The sequence below is a fragment of the Dipodomys merriami genome, unplaced genomic scaffold (assembly GCF_024711535.1).
Source record: "Dipodomys merriami isolate MVZ:Mamm:240054 unplaced genomic scaffold, mDipMer1.0.p SCAF_142, whole genome shotgun sequence".
NCBI classification, from domain to species: Eukaryota; Metazoa; Chordata; class Mammalia; order Rodentia; family Heteromyidae; genus Dipodomys; species Dipodomys merriami.
In genome coordinates, this window is record NW_027202738.1 from 1,517,107 (window position 1) to 1,537,500 (window position 20,394).

The following is a 20,394-nucleotide window of genomic DNA, read 5'->3' on the forward strand; positions in this document are numbered from 1 at the left end:
ACTAATAAAAATTGAGCATGCTGGTGCATGACTGTCATCCAAACCACGCTGGGAGTGTAAATAGAAGGATCATAGTCCAAGCTATAGACCTAAAAGCCTGTTGTTGTTGGTTTTTTTTTTTTAAACCTAAACTCAAAAGAACTGGAGACATGGCTCAAATGAGACAGTCCCAGTACTGTCAAAAAATATTTCAAGCCGGGCGCCAGTGGCTCACGCCTGTCATCCTAACTACTCAGGAGGCTGAGATCTGAGGATCTTGGTTCAAAGCCAGCCCAGGCAGGAAAGTCTGTGAGACTCTTATCTCCAATAAACCACCAGAAAACTGGAAGTGGTACTGTGGCTCAAGTGGTAGAACGCTTGCCTTGAGCTGAAGAGTGCAGGGACAGCGCCCAGGCCCAGAGTTCAAGCCCCACGACTCACTAAAAAAAAAAGAAAAAAAATATTTCCATAGTAATGACACCATCAACAGTAGGGATAAGTCTCTTTGGCTACTTTCATTTTGATTCATCTTTCACATTTCTGTCTGGAGACAGTACATAGCCCAGGCTGACTTCAAACTTGGGATCTGCTTCCACCTCCTGGGTGCTGAGACTAGGTGTGTACCACCACGCCTGGTTCACCTTTCCTTTTTAGTTAGTCTAATTTCAGATTTAATTCTAGCTGACAGAAGAAATAGGAGGATCCAAAACCATCCTCAGTAAGCCTCAAGCTTACAGTATCTTTTGAGGAAGAGATCTCTCAATTTTGAGTTTTTAACTTCTCCCTCTTTTAGATCTCTAAATGTCCCACTAGGTCTGAGGGCCAGACTGCTTGGCTTCCTGGCTTTTCTGGAGAGGGTCCCCCATGCCACCTTCTTGGAAAAGGTGAATGGCAGGCTGTGATGGAGAAAAGGAACCTTGACTCAAATCCAGCAGCAAGCACACAGTAGAATATGCTGCAGGTAGACCAGCTGGCCAGGAGCTGTCCTTGGTGCTGGAGAGCAGCCTTTGGGTCCTACCTTGGGTTGAGGGTCGGACTGCCGGCTTGGGTTCCAAAGTGTGCTGCTCCGAGCCGGGCTGCAGAGCCTTGCTCCTCGTTATAGGCATGGGCTGTGGAAGGACCTGTTTGGGGAAACCCTTGAAGAACCATGCTCCAGATCGCTTCCACACCTGAGGAGAGAGGGAGGGAGGGAGGAAGGGGTGAGCTTCAGCCTTTATAAGCCAACTTTGATCTCTGCTCCACTGCACATTGGTACAGCAACTCCCTCCATCTCTGCAGGAGTTCACTCCATGCCTCAGTCCTGCAAACTCAACACCAACCGCTGGTGATGTCTGCAGTGGAGAAAGAGGAACATGGGAAATATGGAGGGCTGGCCCCACAGGACACAGCGTGTGTGGTGTGGTCAGGGCTGTGTGGTGTGGTCAGGGCTGTGTGGTGAGGTCAGGGCTGTGTGGTGAGGTCAGGGCTGTGTGGTGAGGTCAGGGCTGTGTGGTCAGGGCTGTGTGGTGAGGTCAGGGCTGTGTGGTGTGGTCAGGGCTGTGTGGTGTGGTTAGGGCTGTGTGGTCAGGGCTGTGTGGTGTGGCCAGGGCTGTGTGGTATGGTTAGGGCTGTGTGGTCAGGGCTGTGTGGTTAGGACTGTGTGGTGTGCTCAGGGCTGTGTGATGTGGTCAGGGCTGTGTGGTGTGGTCAGGGCTGTGTGGTGTGGTCAGGGCTGTGTGGTCAGGGCTGTGTGGTGTGGTCAGGGCTGTGTGGTTAGGGCTGTGTGGTCAGGGCTGTGTGGTGTGCTCAGGGCTGTGTGGTTAGGACTGTATGATGTGGTCAGGGCTGTGTGGTTAGGGCTGTGTGGTGTGGTTAGGGCTGTGTGGTCAGGGCTGTGTGGTGAGGTTAGGGCTGTGTGGTCAGGGCTGTGTGGTGTGGTCAGGGCTGTGTGGTCAGGGCTGTGTGGTGTGGTCAGGGCTGTGTGGTGAGGTTAGGGCTGTGTGGTGTGGTCAGGGCTGTGTGGTCAGGGCTGTGTAGTGTGGTCAGGGCTGTGTGGTCAGGGCTGTGTGGTGAGGGCTGTGTGGTGTGGTCAGGGCTGTGTGGTCAGGGCTGTGTGGTCAGGGCTGTGTGGTGAGGTCAGAGTTCTGTGGCGTGGTCAGCAATCTGCAGTGTGGCCAGGGCCGTGGGGTCGCGGTTGGGGCCGTGGGGTCACGGTCGGGGCCGTGGGGTCGCGGTCGGGGCCGTGGGGTCGCGGTCGGGGCCGTGGGGTCGCGGCCGGGGCCGTGGGGTCGCGGTCGGGGCCGTGGGGTCGCGGTTAGGGCCGTGGGGTCGCGGTTAGGGCCGTGGGGTCGCGGCCGGGGCCGTGGGGTCGTGGTGGGGGCCCGAGGCAGGACTCACCTCCCTCTGCTCCAGGCAGATCTTGCAGAGCCACACGGGGTGCGGGCGGTTGTTGGTGGTCTCCACCCCACACTTGGTGCACACATTCTGGGGACAGAATGACCATGCGATGAGCACACTGGCGCGCCAGGCCTGAGCAGGGAGGGGTGGAGGGGACGGCCTGGGAGAGCTAACCACGGAACCCCAGGATCTCTCAGTAGATGGAAAGATCCAGAACTGCACTTTCCATGTCCTTTCTCCCACGAGAGAGGCCAGTTGGACTCAAGCCCTGACTCGAATCTGACTCTCCATCACAGGAGCCTGAGCCTCTCGCAGCACTGAGGAGGAAACTCACCCCGAGTCCCTGCTACGGGGCCTGAGTTCCCCCCATGCTCAGACAGATTGCTGATGCACGCCACAAGAGGAGGCTGTCTGTCCATCTGTTTTTATTTCTTCTTTCCTGCCCCAAAGGATCCAAGACAGCCCTGACTAGGACTGAAGTCCACAACTCACCAAGGAGAAGAAAGTTAACTAACTGTGCAGCTGGACATTATATTTTGGGGCTGCATTTCCTGGCGGCCAAGGCAAAAAAGGAAAACCTGAGATGTCATGAAGTTTTTGCTACAGGTTGATGGCAGCAGCTGTTTCAGAATAGACAAAGCTCTCCCAGCACCCCATTCTAAGCCAGTGGGCGCTTAGACCCACTGGGGGATCAGCAGGGCCAGAGCGAGACAGGCCCTGTGCCCTCAGGCATCAAGAGTGGAGTCTGGGGAGGGGGTCCAACAGGCTGGGGGGGAGGGAGGTTCCTTAAGTCAGGGAAGAGGACACTGGGGGCTGGGTATGTGGCTTAGCGGTACGGTGCTTGTCTACCATGGCATGAGGCCCTGGGTTTGGCTCCTCAGCACCGCATAAGCAGAAAAGCCAGAAGCGGTGCCTGTGGCTCTGGTGGTAGAGTGCTAGTCTTGAGCCAAAGAAGCTCAGGGACAGTGCCCAGGCCCTGAGTTCAATCCCCAGGACTGGCAAAAACAAAAACAAAAAACAGAAGACACTGAAAGCGATGACATTTACATGTATGGCACATTCCATACTGAACTTTCTAAGCTACCACCAAGATCCTGGCCAGATCCATCACCCCCATGTTCTCCGGTACTCCCCAGACCCCCAAATCCATCCTGGATGGAGCTCATGGAGGACCAGAGGGACTTCCACAGGGATGAAGTAGGCTCAGGATGACCCTGGGGGACAGTTGACCTGGGGGGGGAGGCCTCCCAAGGGAATTCAAGGAGCAAGCTCCATCCCCCCAGCCCCACCCCACACCTCACCCCACACCCTGACCAGGCCCCTGTGGTGCTGAGCCAAAAAGGGGTCCCCGTACCTTCTTGCAGTCCTCACACACCACACAGGTGGAGCCCAGCGTCCCCAGCTGCTCCCCGCACAGGATGCAGCGGTTCACGCCGTCTCCCACCACATTCTTCCTCATGTTCTCCAGCCGGTCCACCAGGCGCCTGCGCAGAGACGGGGCAGTGAGGACCTCGCCCCCCGCCCCCCCGGCTGTCCTGGGGGCCAGCTGGGTGCCCTTCACCTCCTGTGCTGTGCCCTGAGCACCTGCGGGTGGCCGTGCCAGGAGACCGCCCTGCCCAGCACCCACCAAGCCCACCTACTCTGCGTGAAGACGCTTGCTGAGCTGAGCAGGTGCGCACGCCTGTCATCCTAGCTACTCAGGAGGCTGAGATCTGAGGATCACAGTGCGAAGCCAGGCTGGGCAGGACCAAAAAGCCGGAAGTGGAGCTGTGGCTCAAAATCTCAGGGACAGCGCCCAGGCACTGAGTTCAAGCCCCAGGGCGCTCTCTCTCTCTCTCTCTCTCTCTCTCTCTCTCTCTCTCTCTCTCTCTCTCTCACACACACACACACACACACACAGTTTCCACATTCAGCATCCAATTCCCAGGAGTCCTGTCTACTTGCTAAACTATCTCACAACAAGCACTCCTGCCCGTGCATTGATTAAAAGGCATTCTGGAAGACATAAGGACAAAGAGCAGGGCTGAGCCGCGTTCGAGTCTCCTCCTGGGCCCCTGGATGGTGAGGAGCTTGGTTCTCTGAGGCTCTTCTGGACCGGGCTTGGTGCAGATGGACGAGCCGCACTGTGACTGCTCAGTGCAGCCCTCGGGGACCGCAGGCCTGAGGCACCCAGACACCCCCTCTTCTCTGAACGCAGCAGAAGGGCCTCCGGGACCCCCCGGGCAGTGTCTGCGCAGCCTGGCTTCAGCGCCTGCTCGGCCACGGAGAGCAGTTAGCGGCCGCCGTGGGCAGCCGTCGCTGCGGGCCGAGCGTCCCCACAGGCTCCCTGCCTGCGTGGCAGAGGCAAACGCCTGGACGCGTCCATTGCTGCGTGTGCCTCGGGGCCGAGGTCTTCGTGGTACCTCGGGTTCCCCCGTTCTCCTCTCCTCCCCTCTCCTCTGCCGTCTCCTATCCCTGTCTTCGGTTGCACTGGCATTCCGTTTTGTTTTGAGACAGGGGCTCACCATGTCGCTCAGGTGTGTCTGAGTTACCCAGTTACCCAGGGTGGTCTCCAACTTGCCTCTCTCTCTGCCTCCCATGTGCTGGGATTCAAGGCAGGCACCCCCAGCCCTGGCCTCCTGAAGCTTGTCCGGGGGGGCTGCAGAGACCATGCACTCATTTCTCAGCGCACACGCGCATGCATGCTCATGGGTGGCACGGGTCCACAGGCAGCCCCACGTGCCGCTGGGGGCTGCACATGCAGGAACACGCCTTGCCCCGCGTGCCCGTGCACAGGCCGCTGCTCTTGGGCTCCCAGCCCCAGCCGCTCCCCCCGAGGGCCTGAGCCAGCTGCGGCGGCCCGCTGCCCGCCTCTCCGCCCGGGTCCTCGGGAGGGCCAGACGCCTCAGAAACATCCCGGTATCTGACATGCACCCGGAGCAGACAAACGAACTCCCACCGCACCAGGACGCAGGCGTGGTGGGTTTATAGCCCGAGATGAAGTGAATGGGGGGGGTGGTAAAAGCTGGGGTGCCACCAGCTGATAGAGCAGCAGCCGGCCGTGAGGCTGCAGGGATTCAGAGAGGAGACATGGATGCTGGCCACCCGCCTGTCTGCCTATCTGTCTGTTTGTCTGTCTGTCTGTCTGTCTGCCTGCCTGTCTGCCGGTCTGTCTGTCTGCCTGTCTGTCTGTCTGTCTTCCTGCCTGTCTGCCTGTCTGTCTGCCTGTCTGTCTGTCTGTCTGTCTGCCTGTCTGTCTGCCTGTCTGTCTGTCTGCCTGTCTGTCTGTCTGCCTGTCTGTCTGTCTGTCTGTCTGCCTGTCTGTCTGTCTGTCTGTCTGCCTGCCTGTCTGCCTGTCTGTCTGTCTGCCTGTCTGTCTGTCTGCCTGTCTGTCTGTCTGTCTGCCTGCCTGTCTGCCTGTCTGTCTGCCTGTCTGTCTGTCTGCCTGTCTGCCTGTCTGTCTGCCTGTCTGTCTGCCTGTCTGCCTGTCTGTCTGTCTGTCTGCCTGTCTGTCTGTCTGCCTGTCTGTCTGTCTGCCTGTCTGTCTGTCTGCCTGTCTGTCTGTCTGTCTGTCTGCCTGTCTGTCTGTCTGCCTGTCTGTCTGTCTGCCTGCCTGTCTGTCTGTCTGCCTGCCTGTCTGCCTGTCTGCCTGTCTGTCTGCCTGTCTGTCTGTCTGCCTGTCTGTCTGCCTGTCTGTCTGCCTGTCTGTCTGTCTGCCTGTCTGTCTGCCTGCCTGTCTGTCTGTCTGCCTGTCTGTCTGTCTGTCTGTCTGCCTGTCTGTCTGCCTGCCTGCCTGCCTGTCTGTCTGTCTGCCTGTCTGTCTGTCTGCCTGTCTGTCTGTCTGCCTGCCTGTCTGTCTGTCTGTCTGTCTGCCTGTCTGTATGTCTGTGTGTCTTCTCCCCTCTCTCTCTTACACACACTATCAGTTACAGAGCCACGCTGCATCTCTCTGTCTCATCCTCATTGCTGGGTAGAGGCTGGTACCCTGGGGTTTATTAAACCTGGCACTAGCCAGACGCCGGTGGCTCACGCCTGTCATCCTAGCTACTCAGGAGGCTGAGATCTGAGGATCGCAGTTCAAAGCCAGCCCGGGCAGGAAAGTCTGTGAAATACCAGAACACCGGAAGTGGCACTGTGGCTCAAATGGTAGAGCGCTCGCCTTGAGCTGAAGAGCTGAGGGACAGCGCCCAGGCCCAGAATTCAAGCCCCACGACCAACAAAAACAACAACAACAAAAACCTAGCAGTTGGGGAGGTTGGGGTTGGATGGTCCACTGTGAGCAGGGAGTCGGCTCCTGGCGGGGCCTGGCCCGAGGCTCCAATGGGGCCTCTGAGGACCTGTCCTTAGATGACAGAGGGCCAGGCCAGGGCGAGGCCAGCGCGGTCAGCCTCGCCACGCCGTGTCTCAGTCAGGCAGCAGACCCGTGCACCTGTTCCCCCCGTGGCCTGGGGTCACCTGACCGACAGAGCCCCGGCCTCTGCACCCTGGGGATGCCAAGCAGGGAGCGGGAGGGGGTGGGGCCTGGCTGGCCTGGTGGAGCCGAGCGGGGAAACAGAGGTACCAGAGGCCAGTCACTTGCCCAGGTCCCCACGGCCATCCGGCTGCCAGGAAAGCGATGTCTGTGTCTTGTATGGTGCTTTTGTGTGGGGCCGGGCTCCTCTCCCCTCTCTGCCTGTCCTTCCCCGTCCTGAAAACAGAGCTGAGAGACTGTGCAGCGGACAAGGGTAAATGGGACAAGGAGGAAGGAGGACGGGGGGGAGACAGAGGTAAAGAACCTGATACCTGGGACCCGTCTAATTTAGAGACTGCTCTGACTCCCCCAACCATCTGTCAGTTGCTTTCCCCAAAGGCAATACCGGAAGTTCAAAGTCTGATGCGGCAGCGTAAAGGCTGTGCGCCCTGGGCGAGTGGCTTGACCTCTCTGAACTCCCACTTTCTCAGCTACAAAACAGAAGCATCTGCCTCTCAGCAAGGACAAATGAGGATGAAAGGAAATAGACTGGCACCGTGCCAGGAGAGAAATGTTTCTCTCTGGAACATTCCAATAGGGTTTACCAAAGAATCGCCGTCCCATGACCACGAGCTGTGTGACTCTGGGCAAGCCACGTAAGCTCTCTGAGCCTCCGTTTTCCCCTGTGCAGTGGGAGCGATGAGGCTGCCGTGTGGAGCGCTGAGCGCAGCGGCAGTGGGGGGCGGGGTGCTGTGTGAGTGGTCTGCTGAGATTTTTTTCCTCCTTAAAACTAAGAACAGAGTTGGACAGGGTTGCAGAAAACTCTGCGGTTCAGAGTCCCCCAAACCCAACGATGTCGACTCAGAGACGTGCACAGACACACGCGTGTCTCCATTACCCGCACCCTTCCCTGGGCCCCGGGCCGTGGGCAGCAGGACTGGAACGCTGGGTCAGGAAGGCCGGGGGGGGGGAGGGGGGGAGGGGGTTCCTTTTAAAAGAATAAAGTGGGCGTGGCTTGCTGTCTCCTGTCCAATAGGAAAGAGGTTTAAGTACACAGGGCAACCTGGGAGATTTATCACATGTCTCCCTGGGTCCATATTCTGGAACAATTCTGTGTCAACAAGATGGCGGGGGGGGGGGGGGGGGGGGGAAGGGGAGGGTGTTGTCCCCCAGGTGGGAGCCAATAGGAACGCAACAGAGTCTGAGCCAATCCCCGCCACCCCCCCGTGTCTCTCCGGCATCCTCCTCCATCTACGTCTAGATGTCAAGGTTAATGACAAGCCCTAATTGCTTTTTCAGGTCCATCTGTCTAGGAAAGCTGACCTGGAATGGCAGCCACCTTCCCTGCGTGCTGCCAGACGCCCTGGCCAGGAAGAAAGATGGAGACAGGGCGGCCTGGCTCTTCCCAGACAGTGACCCGCAGGCCTCCGTCCTCAGACTGGTGGGCCCCAGCCCCACGGACACCGCTCCGACAGCCCCGGGGCTGAGCCGAGGGAAGCGCGGAAGATGCCCAGCCACCTCTCACCCTGAGCCAGCTCTTGGGCGTGGCCGGTGTGTGGTCAGGAATCCGAGGCCAGCCCTTGAGGGGGAGGTACCTCGTGGAGTCAGGAGCACTGTTCCCAGAGCCAGCCCAGAGGGGCCTTCCCTGTGGCCTCCGGCGGGTGAGCTAGGCCGACTGAGCCTCACCTACAAAGTGTGGCTGATGACAGCGCCCGGCTGGGGTGAGGTCAGATGCTTACCACACAGGGCTGGGCACGGAGCCGGCGCTGAAGCCCAGCCTGGGTCAGTAACAGTGTCCTTACACCCGGCCCAGATGGCTCCCACTCAGATAGTTGGAGGGAGAACTCAGCACCACAGGGGCCTCTGGCCCGGGGCCTGGCCCCAGAGGGTGCCGCATCTATCTGCAGGAACACCTGCGGCCCAAGCTCCTTAGGAGAAGCCCATTTGCACTGAGGCACGGCCAACAATGCGGTACGGGGTCTCCCATCCCTGCCCCCAAACACTGCAGGGGCTGAGCAGGAAGGATCTGGAGAACCACAGTGACCTACGTGACATTTGAGGAAAATGAGCCCCCCTCCAATCTCATGGATCTAAGAGCCTCAGGTTTCTGCAGCGGGGCCCGACGGCGCTGTTTGCAGTCTTACCGTTCATTATGATTATTGGTGGCACTGGGGTTTGAACACAGGGTCTCACAGTTGCCAGGCGGCTGCTCTTCCACTTGAGACACACCCCAAGCCTTTAGGCTTTAATTTTCAGATAGGGTCTCGATTTTTACCAGAGTGGCCTGGACTTCCACCTCTTCTTTCACTAGCTGGGACATCAAGTATGTACCACCATGCCCAGCTTCTGAGTAGCTGGGATTACGGACCTGAACTACCATACTTGGCAAAAGATCTCTCTCTCTCTCTCTCTCTCTCTCTCTCTCTCTCTCTCTCTCTCTCTCTCTCTCTCTCTCTCTCTCTCTCTCTCTCTCTCTCTCTCTCTCTCGGTGGTATGAGGTCCTCCACTTGCAAGGCAGGAGCTCTGTCACTTGAGCCACGCCCCTCCGCCCTCCTGCTTCGCACGAGATGCTCTACCTGGCTTTCATCTGCCTCTGCTCTGATTCTGTTCCAGGGAGGGTAGGTGAAACAGGAATGAGGGCAGGCAGGCGCTTAGCAGACACAGATAGCGGGCTTGCCTCTGGGAATGCTGCCAGCCAGCCTTGGCTGTTGGGAGACTGCAGAGAAAGAGCTACATCTAGAATCTTCTGGGGGCTGATCCTCCATGCCAGCAAATCTCAACAAAGGTACCTCCTGTCGGTGTGGGTTTGGCCCTGCGTCCCTGGACGCCTCTCAAGTCTCCTTCAGGGGAAGCCAGAGGCTGTGGGATGACAGGGGACGCTTGCCAAACTGGAGTCTCGGGCACAATTGTGGACCAGAGAGGCGCCAGAGAATGTCATAAACGAACCTTGTTTTTCTTCTTAAACGTACTGCGAAATAGCTGCCATGCTTCACTGACTGTGGGCTCTGCAAGAATGCTCTGCATGCTAACCGAGTACTCGCCAAGAAGGGTGTGCTAATATTACCCCCACTTTGCAGACGAGGAAATGGAGGCACGGGGAGGTGAGGTGCCAAAGGGACAGAGGTGGAATTTGAACCCAGGTTTCTCTTAACTGTGGAAGCCCACGTCTGTGTCGGCCACCATGCCACCAGCTCGGTGGGAGCATGCTAAATCATGGGGGGAGTGGGCAGGGACCCCACCAACTCTATGTTGGAATGTTCCAGCTAGGATCTGCTATGTCCATGGGGATCCCCATAGCTTCACCTCCGGAAGCTGCCTCACACTGAGCCTGGGACCCTGGCTGCAGCTGACTGGGGATAGGACCCTGGCTGCAGCTGACTGGGGGATAGGACCCTGGCTGCAGCTGACTGGGGGATAGGACCCTGGCTGCAGCTGATTGGACAAAAGATAGCGCTGGATAGAAGCCAGCCAATCGACATATTTTCCTGGGAATCTGGACTCTGACTGCAGTGATTGCATCAGGATAGCACCCAATATAAGCCAAATAATCAGGGTGCTTTCCTGGGAAATTGGTTCCTGGAAAGATTCTAAATTTCCCACCTACTTGGCCACAAGGTGTGGAAAAGATATTGGCATGCTCTTCATACTTACTACTTGGCTGGGCAACTACCCGGCCTTGCCTGCAGTGAACACTATCGGAACTTCCCCCCTACTGTCCGCCGCATGAGAGTGACACGTGATGCTCAAAATCACCCTGTGGAGAGTAACCCGCACAGGTGGTCGCCCCATTTCCCAGCGCCCACTCTCCAGCCCGTTCACACCCCCCCCCGTTTCTCTCCAGCGCGGTCCTTGCACACATCACACATGCTTCTACCACACCTCGTGTCTCTTCCACACACACAAACTATCCCCGAGCCCCCCTTCCTGTCTTCCTCCCTTTTCCTGAACACAGACGAGTCCCGGAGCCCAGCCGAGGTCTGGACACACATAACCTCACTGAACCCTTCACCGGAAGTTGGTGGCGGGATTCCTGTCTTCTCCTCCAGCCAGTGAGCAAGCCAGGATTCAGAGAGGCAAAGGCGCCTCGGATTCCAGTGCTCACAGAATCCATCTCTCCAGCTCTCGCTACCTTCACTGCAGATATGCGCTCTCTGGCTGACTCTCTCTAATGGATACAGAATTGTACATATTTGCGGGGCACAGTGTGACATTTGAATACATGAATATAACACATAATGACTGTGGTAACTGACAGGTTTAGCACCTGAAACATTTACCATTAATTACTGAAAATCCTCTCCGTTCGCTATTTTGAAGTACTCAGTGAGTTACCAACCCAGCTGTGCAGTAAAATGTTAGAAGTCATTCTTCCTACTCTGCTAGCACCCTTGACCCAGTAACTCTCCACTCTCCATCCCCCTCCTCTTTGTTCTCAGCCGCTGGAAACCACTATGCTATTCTCGCTGTAAGATCAATTTTAAGCTGGGCATCGTGGCACACACCTGTAATCCTAGCTACTACCCAAAGCCCTATTCAGTCCTCAGTAATACCCCCCCCCTCACACGCATGCATGCACCTGAGCACACATACAATCAGCTTTAGTTTTTTGTTGTTGTTTTTGTTTTTGTTTTTGTTTTTTTTGCCAGTCATGGTGTCTGCTACCACTTGAGCCACAGCACTACTTCCAGCTTTTTCTGCTTATGTGGTGCTGAGGAATCGAACCCAGGGCCTCATGCATGCAAGGCAAGCACACTACCACTGAGCCACCTTCCCAGCCCCTCAGCTTTAGTTTTTTGCATGCAAGTGTGAACCACTGTCCTTTGACTCTGTCCAACAGCCAGAGAATTACTCTCCGCAGCCATCATCCCCTAAGGGCCCAGGCTCATGCCCACTGCACATCTCTGAGCCTGCCAGGACAGTCTCTTGATCCCCTGTCCCCAGACCTCTCCTCCCTCTTCTTCCACACCCCCCTGACATGAAGCACCTCAACCATCCTACTCTCTCCTTTATCCTTTCTCTTCTTCCTGCTCTTCCCCGCCCACCTCATAAAGCAAAGATTCCAGGCCCTACAAGTCACAGACGACAAAGGCACTGATCATCCCAGCCCATCCGACACTGCTGCCCTGGCCCCTGCCTCAGCAGCCTGGGGAGGGGGTATGACCTCACCCAATTCTCTCCTGCTCCATCTCTTCCATCTTCTCTGCCCGAGCAATGACTCTGTTGATGATTTCCTTCTCCTCATCAGTCAGCTCTTCTTGCTTCCTCTGTCTGTCTGTCTGGGCACCAGGGTGGACGGACCAGCCTGCCTGTAGCCTACAAGGTAATGGTACAGTATGAGGCAGGACAGGAAGCCCAGGGAACGGTGCCCAAGACAGGGAAATCTGAGACCCAAGAGCCTGGAAAGATATAATGGCTGGGAGACCTGGTCAAAGGGATCGAGTCTCTAAGCCTCGGTTTTCCCATCTGTCCAATGGGTGCACACCCTTCCCCCGTCCTCTTCCCATGGGCTTATTTTGTACAGGCAGATACTCCACACTGCCATCTACAGGAAACTCTGGAGCCTCAGGAAGATTCCAGAACAGGAGAACCCTCAAGCCAGAGGGGAAGCAATTCTGCCATGATGCCATTTGCAGAAGATAGGGGTATCTTCTTGCTCTTGAGGAAAGACCCCTAAATTCCTGAAGTTTTCAGGCCCCACAAAGACACACTGGCCTCTCAGAGATGAGCTGGGAGAGTTGAGGAAGGGAGGTGGAGAGGCTGAGGCTTGCAGGGGAAAGATCCTGACAAATACCTGGAGCAGAGGGCACAGACAACATGTATGACAAGGGAAGGAAGGCCAGCATGGCTGCCCCAGCATCACGCTCATCCTCAGAGGTGGCTCTGAGGATCACTGACTGCAGGGGAGGCTGACCTCAGCACCCACGGGGGAGGGAATTCACAGTGCCTGGCCTAAGCCACTAGGCTTGAAGTGATGATTTTGCTACAGCCTCGGGTCCCTGGGAAACCAGCCCACTTGGAAGGTAGAGAAAGGCTGACATGGAGCTCCATCTTCAGAGTCTGTATGCAAATTGCTCATTGTCAATGACAAGGTAGAGGAATTAGATCAAAGAGACAGGCAAGGTACTAGGAAAACAAGAATGGTACACACAAAACCTCTGGGACACCATCAAGAGACCAAACCTACAAATTATGGGTAGAGAGGAAGGAGAAGAGATATAAGGTAAAAGCATAGAAAAAAACATACTCAAGGAAATATTAGCAGAAAACTCCCCAAACCTGGGAAAGACAGGGTCACAGGCATAAAAGGCTTTGAGAACGCCAGGCATGCAAAGATCAGGAAAGAAATAGCCCTATGCATACCATAATGAAAACACTAAATATACAGAGAGCAAACTGCAGAAGTAGAAAGAAAGTATATGGAAAGCTATGAGAAACAATAAAGTCAAACTCATCAAAACAACAGAAACTTGACAAGCAAGGAGGTCATGAAATGATACATTCCAAGCCCTGAAAAAAAAATAACTGCCAGACATGCCAAGAAATGGAAACGAGTTTTTTTAATTGTTACTATTTCGCTTTTGTTTTCTCCTTTGTCCTGTTCTTTACTTCTGTACCTTTCGTATTGTATGTAAGTTTATCTGTTGTCTGGAGGTTAAGAAATGGTGAGGCAAAAGGTGAACAAATGGAGCAGTGATACGCGCCACATACTATGTTGAAAATGAACTGTACAACTTGTGGAGGAGGGGGAAAACTGGGAGAAACTGAGGGAACAATGACACTGTTCAAAAAGAAATACATTCAGGGGACAATGGGGAGGAAAGGGATAGTGGGGAGAAAAAAAACAATGGAGTGGGTAACAATGTTTGACAAGAAATGTATTCATTGCCTTAATCTGTAACTATAACCCCTCTGTACAGCATCTTTACAATAAAATTTTAAAAAGAGAAATGTACTCATTACCTGATTTATGTAACTGCAACCCTTTGTATGTCACATTTACAATAAAAATAGATAAATAAATTAAAAAGAAAATAAATGCCAGCCTGGACTAATGCATTCTGTAAAACCATCATTCATCATTCAGAAAATAAAACCACCTGTGATTTAAAACAAACACACACACACACACACACACACACACACACACACACACACACACACACACACAAACCTAAAGGAATCCATTACTGCTAACCAGTACGACAGAAGACACATAGAGGAATTCTATACATTGAAGAAGGCAAACACAAACAGGAAATATAGGAAAGAACAAATCCCACTAGAGGAGTACATTGGCAAATGTGAATTAGAAAAGCAAAGATCTCCTGAAATCCTACAAACCTTCCAAATGAACACTGGATGTTAATAGTTTCGATTATTCAATCAAGACACAAAGAAGGTAGGCTGGATCAAAAGGCAAGATGCAAGCAGTTGTGGCCTACAGAAATCCATCTCAGTGACAATCATTGGCCAAACCCAAAATTAGCAGGTGGAGTGAAATAACAAAGATGGGCCTAGAAATTAATGAAATGGAGGCTATGAATATTACAAAGCATCAATGAAACAACAGTAAATAAGATGGATAAGCTCTTAGCCAAACTGACTAGAAGGGGGTGGGGGGGGGAGACTCAAATTAATAAAATTAGAGATGAAAATGGGGCTAGCACAACAAATATCACTGACATCCAGAGGCTCACTAGAGAATACTGTGAACATTGTATTAATGTAAATTGGAAACTCTCTTAAGAAATGGATACATATCTAGATTCATTTGGCCTGGCAAAAGCCATCCAAGAGGATTTAGACCCTGAGTATGTTTACAAAGTGTCTATCATACCTTCCTTCTTCCGCTCCCCACTTCCGTTCCTGGCTTGTACTCTGAACCCCCCCCCACATTTCCTGCATTTTCAGAGCAGCTCCAGGCCCTCATGGAGCCCAGGGGCGGTGCTAGCCTGGGGCCCCACACAGGCCCTCAGACACACAATCCAACAGTTCAATGTCTGCTCATGGTCACTGTCGGCTCTAGACACATGAGCTGGGGTGGCTATGGGGTCTCCATCTGCAGAAGAGGGTGGAGTGGGGGGTGGGGGAGACTGTGCCCCCTTTTGGCCCTCCCCCCACCCCAGCTACTCCACATCCCACCTCCAGTGACCAATAGTTCCTTCGGTGTTGGTCAGTGTCCCGCTTGGTGCCCCTGGGAGTCTGCGAATCTCCTGTGGATTTCCATGTTTTGATTCAAATAGGGAAACGCAATGGATTCTCAACCCTAAGCCTGTGCTCTCAAGAGGGGGAGGGGGGCTGGGGCTGTGAGTCAACGTGGGCACGGGAGGCCTTGGGACAAGACAGTGCTCCCATCCTGGCACAGGATGGCAGCCAGGGTCCAGTGCTGGAGCTTATTAAGAAATGCTGCAGACAGAAATGCTGCTCACCTGGAATAAGTTCCTCAGAGATACGCAGAGACCCCCCTGTGACACCGGGGTTGGGGGGCCTCCCGTGAGCCAGACTGAACCCCCGTGACTTGGGGCAGATCAGGTCTGGAGCCCCCGAGCTCTGGTCTCGGTGGCTTTATTTCTTGATTGGCTGGTTTTTGGTGAAAATAGTGGCTCAGGTGCTCATGGGTGGGAATGGCTGAGGAGACTGTACCAAAATGGTCTGCCACACAGCCAGAGCTGACGTATACAGGAAGCTTTTTAAAGAGTCCCTACACCTACTTCAGGTCAGTACTGTCTTAAATTATAGTGGTGAGGAGTTCCCTGTGATATTTTTAATGCCCTGGGCCACCAAGGGTCTTTCTCCAGCTCTACTCTTATCTTTCCTTAAATGCTTAGCTTTGGAGTAAAATATTATTCAAAGAAGGGCTCCGCTGCTAACGGAAGTCTAAAGTGTACCGCAGCCGCCCTGCTCTATCTCTGGATGTCTGGCCTTCAAGAAGGACGGGAATGGCTGCGAACGGTTGGTAGTGGACCATAGAGCAGGACTTCAGACCCTGCCCTCTGGTGGCTCCCGAAGCCCCTGCCCCTGCCCGGGTGACCCTGAGCTGCCAGGGGCCTGGGCTGGCCGTCACTACAGCAGTCACGAGGCTGTAGGCGGAGCCTGGCCTCCTCCACCGCCGCCCCTCACACCTGCCTCTCCACTTCCCCCACAACCCTGACATAATAAATACCCGCCAGATGTCTCTATTAATAAACTAGAGCTCCCCAAAGGCGTGGGATGCGTGGGATGATGGAGTGCTGTCGGGCCACAGGGCTCTGAAGCCTGCCTGCCACAGCGGCTGGGAGGCACTAAATTCATTCTCTCCTCCCTCTCTCTCTCTCTCTCTGTGTCTTCTTCCTTCTCTCCCTGCTCTGTCCCAGGATGGCAAACTCAAGCAGGTGTCCTCATGAAGCCTCCCTACTGCTCAGTGAATGAGATTTTAATGAATCTGGATGAAAGGAAGGAAGGAGAGAAGGGAGGGAGGGAGGGAGGGAGGGAGGGCAGCCTTACTCCAGTATGTTTTGCATGTGCTCAGGTACAGCAAAGCCCTCCCAGACAAAATCTACCCCAGCCAGACTAAAAGGGGGTGCAGAAGGGCTGCTGTGGCCCTCAGAACGGCCCACCTCCCGGCCACACTGAACCCCACCTGGCTCTTGTGAAATTCTGCGGTGGCTCTCACCGGTGGGCTCTGCACCCGCGTTCCTCTACGTGTTCCCACACGTGCTCCTACATACAACTTCTTCCAGAAAGTTCTCTCATTGTGGACCCCCTCCCCAAGTCTGGACTAGGGGATATTCTTTGGTTTCCCAGAACGATAGCTCCTTGCATGCTAGAGTGGAGTGGCTGATTGGCTGCTGGTGGGCTGGGTCTTATTTAGTTTTTAGTGGTACTGGGGTTTAAACCCAGGTATTCAAGATTGCTAGGCAGGTGTTCTACATTAGAGCCACACTCTGATCCTTTTGATTTGTTGTTTTTCAAGCAGGATACTGCATTTATACCCAGGCAAGCTTGGACTGTGATACTCCTATTTACACTATTTAGGGCTAGGGCTAGGGTCAGGGTTAGGGCTAGAGTTAGAGGTGAGAGGTTAGGGTCAGGGTTAGGGTCAGGGCTAGAGTTAGGGTTCAGGCTAGGCATTACCCCTGAGTAGCTGGGATTACCTTGCTAGCTTTCCCTGGCTGAGTTGTGATTCTCACCAGCATTCTGGCAAGGCAGGCCTCACACTGCAGTGCTCTTTTCATCCAACTACTGAGTAGCCAGGATCATGGGGATGAGCCACCATGCCTGGCTTGATTGCACATTCATAGTCTCTACCAGATAGCACTCATATTTTGGTTATATCTCTATGCCTCATATTTAACATGCCTGTTAGTCTATAGTAGATATTCTCTGTATATATATATATATAATATATATATATATATATACACATACACACATATATGTTTCATATACGTATATATACTCTGTATATATACAGCAGGGCAGAGACAGAGGAGGCCTGGAGAGGAAGCAGTGGACCATATCACAGAAGGTTCAGCATACACTTCCAGCCTAACATTCAAGTGAACTCTCTGGGTCCAGAGACTCCTTCCCTGCCTCCCCCCTGGCCAGCAAGAAGGGAAGTCTGTGGTCTCAAACCCATTTCACAGACCAGAACAATGGGACTCCAGGAGATGAGGTCAGAGCTCAAGGTCACAGTGGCAGTGAGTCCCCGAGCCCATTGTGGAGGTGACAATGTCTGCTGCTCGTGGACAGGGCCCCACACCCCATCTGCCACGCCCATTTACTAAGTCCAACCAAATGCACGGGCGTGGTGAGCACACCTAGGGCCTGTCAGTCACAGCGCTGTGCAAAAGTCAGCGTGACCTCCAGGAGGTGGCAGAGCCGGGGGTGGGGGGTGGGGGGTGGCGTGGCATCTTCTGAGCTGGACTTTGATTGGTAGCATCGATTGATCGCATTCATGTTTTCTTGTCTAAGAACCCTGTTCCTAGGATTGGAGGTGTGGCTCAGTTGGTAGAGTACCAGCCAATGAGCAACCCATCAGGTACTGAGTTCGAGCTGCAGCCTCACACACATACAAAATATAGAATGGTACTTCCAATAAGATGCTGGAGGTGGGGTACAGTACGGTCATCAAACTCGCTACCCACACATTTCCAACAAGAGCTGGCAGGGTGTGCCCCTAGGGAACACTTCCATGCCCTCCCCAAGGGCGAGATTGTTTGGGGGAACTGTTTTAGTAACCTGGGTTTTTGTTTTGTGCGATCTCTTCTAACCGGCCCGGTGCACGGACCAGCCAAGCTCCATAGTGCATAGGAAAAGAAAAGCGTCACGAAATACTTACTGTTCCTTATCACTGCAGGCAGGCAAAGCAGGGAGAGAAAGAAACAACGAAATGTAAGGTAAGAAATCAACAATCCCAGAGTGCCGGGGCGGCAACAAATACCTTGTGGGCACAGCCATGGCCTGCCTCCATCTTCTCCCGCCTTGGATGTGTCACTCCTGCGCAGCTAAGACATGGCCGCTTCCCTGCAGGGCTGCGAGCCTGACCGCTCGAGTCAGCGAATCACTGAAGTGGACCATCCTTTGTGTGGGAGGAGACGGTTCTAGGTGGTCCAGAACACGCGCTGCCAGCTTCCTTTTGCCTTCTGTCATTGCAAATGCTGGCGCACTGGGTGCACGTGAGTCTAGCCCTGAGCCCTGAACCCCAGAATGTGTAGGGCCCCAGTTTGAGGGAAGGGAGTCCTATTCCCTTAAGTATGCAAACACAGGCAGGGTGTCTTTGTGCCTCAGTTTCCGTGTCCCATTTCCCACCCCTCTGGCTTGTGGACTTTGTATCTAGAAATAAACATCCCCCTTCAGAGATCTGCTTCTCTCCCTGGGACTCTCGGCCAGGAGGGCTGCCCCGCTGTCCCATCTGGTACTGTCCTTCCTTTGTGGATGTACAGGTCCTGGGGCTTGAACTCAGAGCCGAGGCCCAGCCTCTGAACTTTCATGCTCAAGGCTAGCGCTCTACCAGAGCTCTACCACTAGCTTTTTGGTGGTCAGTTGGAGATAAGAGTCTCCCAGACTTTCCCAGGCTGAGCTCCTGAGCTCTCAGGCTCCTGAGCAGCTAGGATAACAGGCCTGAGCCACCCCACCTTCGCACAGCCATTGGCTCCTTTCTGCCCCGGGCGAGGCTGGGTCCACCTGCAATTCCTAGGCCCGTGGAGGCCAGCAGAGGCCCCATCTGCAAATCACGCAAGCAGGAAGTGTCTAAGGCTAGCCAGCAGTTAATTAAGACTCGGATCCCTTCAATTCCTGGAGGAAGATAGGGGAATTAGCCGCATTAGCACACGGCCGGCGAGACAGCCTTGGGATGGCTGTGCTCTGCCCGTTAGCATTTATCAAAAATTCATTTAAGTATCTGGGAGCGTGCGGGAGCGAGCGAGGCGGCTGGTGCGTCTGGAATGACAGGCTTCGGTGCGCATGCTCAGGAGGACGCTGCGGGAGCCTCCCCTCCACGGTTGTCATGCTGCTGATTTAAATGGCAAGGCGGGTTGTTTGGCTTCATCGCGACTGAAATAAACCCTGATGGATGGGCTTTTAATGAACTGACAGTTCTTCAATAAAAATAAATATTTTACCCCAGCCACCCTCCAGGCAGCTGTTTATCTTACAGACACACATTTTTTTTTTGGCAGATCAAATATTCTGTGCAAAGTAAGTTTGGTTCCAAGAAGGCATTACGGGAAGGGAAACTTAGCGAGAAGCTTCTGTGGGGAGAGGAACCGGCTGAGTTCCACCGTGTCCTCCAAATGGCGCTCTTAGAACCCGAGGTTTTAGGCAGAAGTGTTTGGCAAGCAGGCAGAGGGCTTTTACTTCAGAGTAAATGGATGGGCGGGAGGGGAGGGAACAACCAAAACTCTCACTCAGAGACAGTGTGAGAGCCACAAAGGCAATGCCAACTACTCAAGAGGTCAAGTTAGCAAGACCCCATCTCAAAAACCAAGCTGCATGTTGTGGTGAATGCCTGTAATCCAAGCTGTACAGGAGACAGAGGAAAGAGGATCATGGTCAGAGGCTGGCCCCAGATGAAAAAATGAAATCCTATCTGAAAAATAAACAAGCAAATAAGGGCTCTGGGCACAGCTCGAGCAGTAGAGCACCCGTCTAGTAAGCAGGAGGCCCTGGATTCAAAATGCCAGTACTGCCAAAAGAAGAAAAGGGAAAAAGAATCCTCCCCTGAATATCCTCGTCAAATTAAAGTGAATGCTTTAAACACAGCTCGGGGACCGCTCGAAAATAAAGGCCTCCTCTCTGCTTGTTCTCAACACGAGTAGGCAACACAGACTTCATCAAAGTGCCAAAGACTCAAGTTATTAAAAAGAAAATGGGGGCTGAGGACAAGTTGGAAAATGACTATCCAACACAGGATTTTTATCTAGAACATTCAGAGCCCCTACACCTCAATCTCAAGGAGAAAAAAATGGGACACGTGCCCCAGTGAAGCAGCTGGACCAGTGACCAGAGGTAGCCGGCCAGCTGGGCCTCCGAGATGCACAGCCAACTGGGAAAATGGTTCAGCAAAAAGGTTCTTGAAAAGCCCAGCCAAGGCTGGGTGCAGTAGCACCTGCCTGTAATCCCAGCACACA

General features: G+C 54.1%; 1 protein-coding gene across 3 annotated transcripts in view; it reads right to left on the reverse strand.

Annotated features, from left to right (window-relative positions):
- The window catches only part of LOC138826366 (rabphilin-3A-like), a 53,636-nt gene that overhangs the window by 18,658 nt on the left and 14,584 nt on the right, over window positions 1–20,394 (reverse strand). For 2 of the 3 annotated variants that reach the window (XM_070021451.1, XM_070021450.1), the window contains exons 4-7: window positions 11,951–12,097; window positions 3,710–3,839; window positions 2,356–2,442; window positions 998–1,148 (exon numbers count right to left, since the gene is read on the reverse strand). In XM_070021451.1, coding sequence (XP_069877552.1) covers window positions 998–1,148; window positions 2,356–2,442; window positions 3,710–3,839; window positions 11,951–12,097 — 515 coding nt within the window. Of the gene's footprint in view, window positions 1–997; window positions 1,149–2,355; window positions 2,443–3,709; window positions 3,840–11,950; window positions 12,098–18,206; window positions 18,256–20,394 lie in introns of those variants that run through there. The other variant, XM_070021452.1, reaches the window with a different exon arrangement.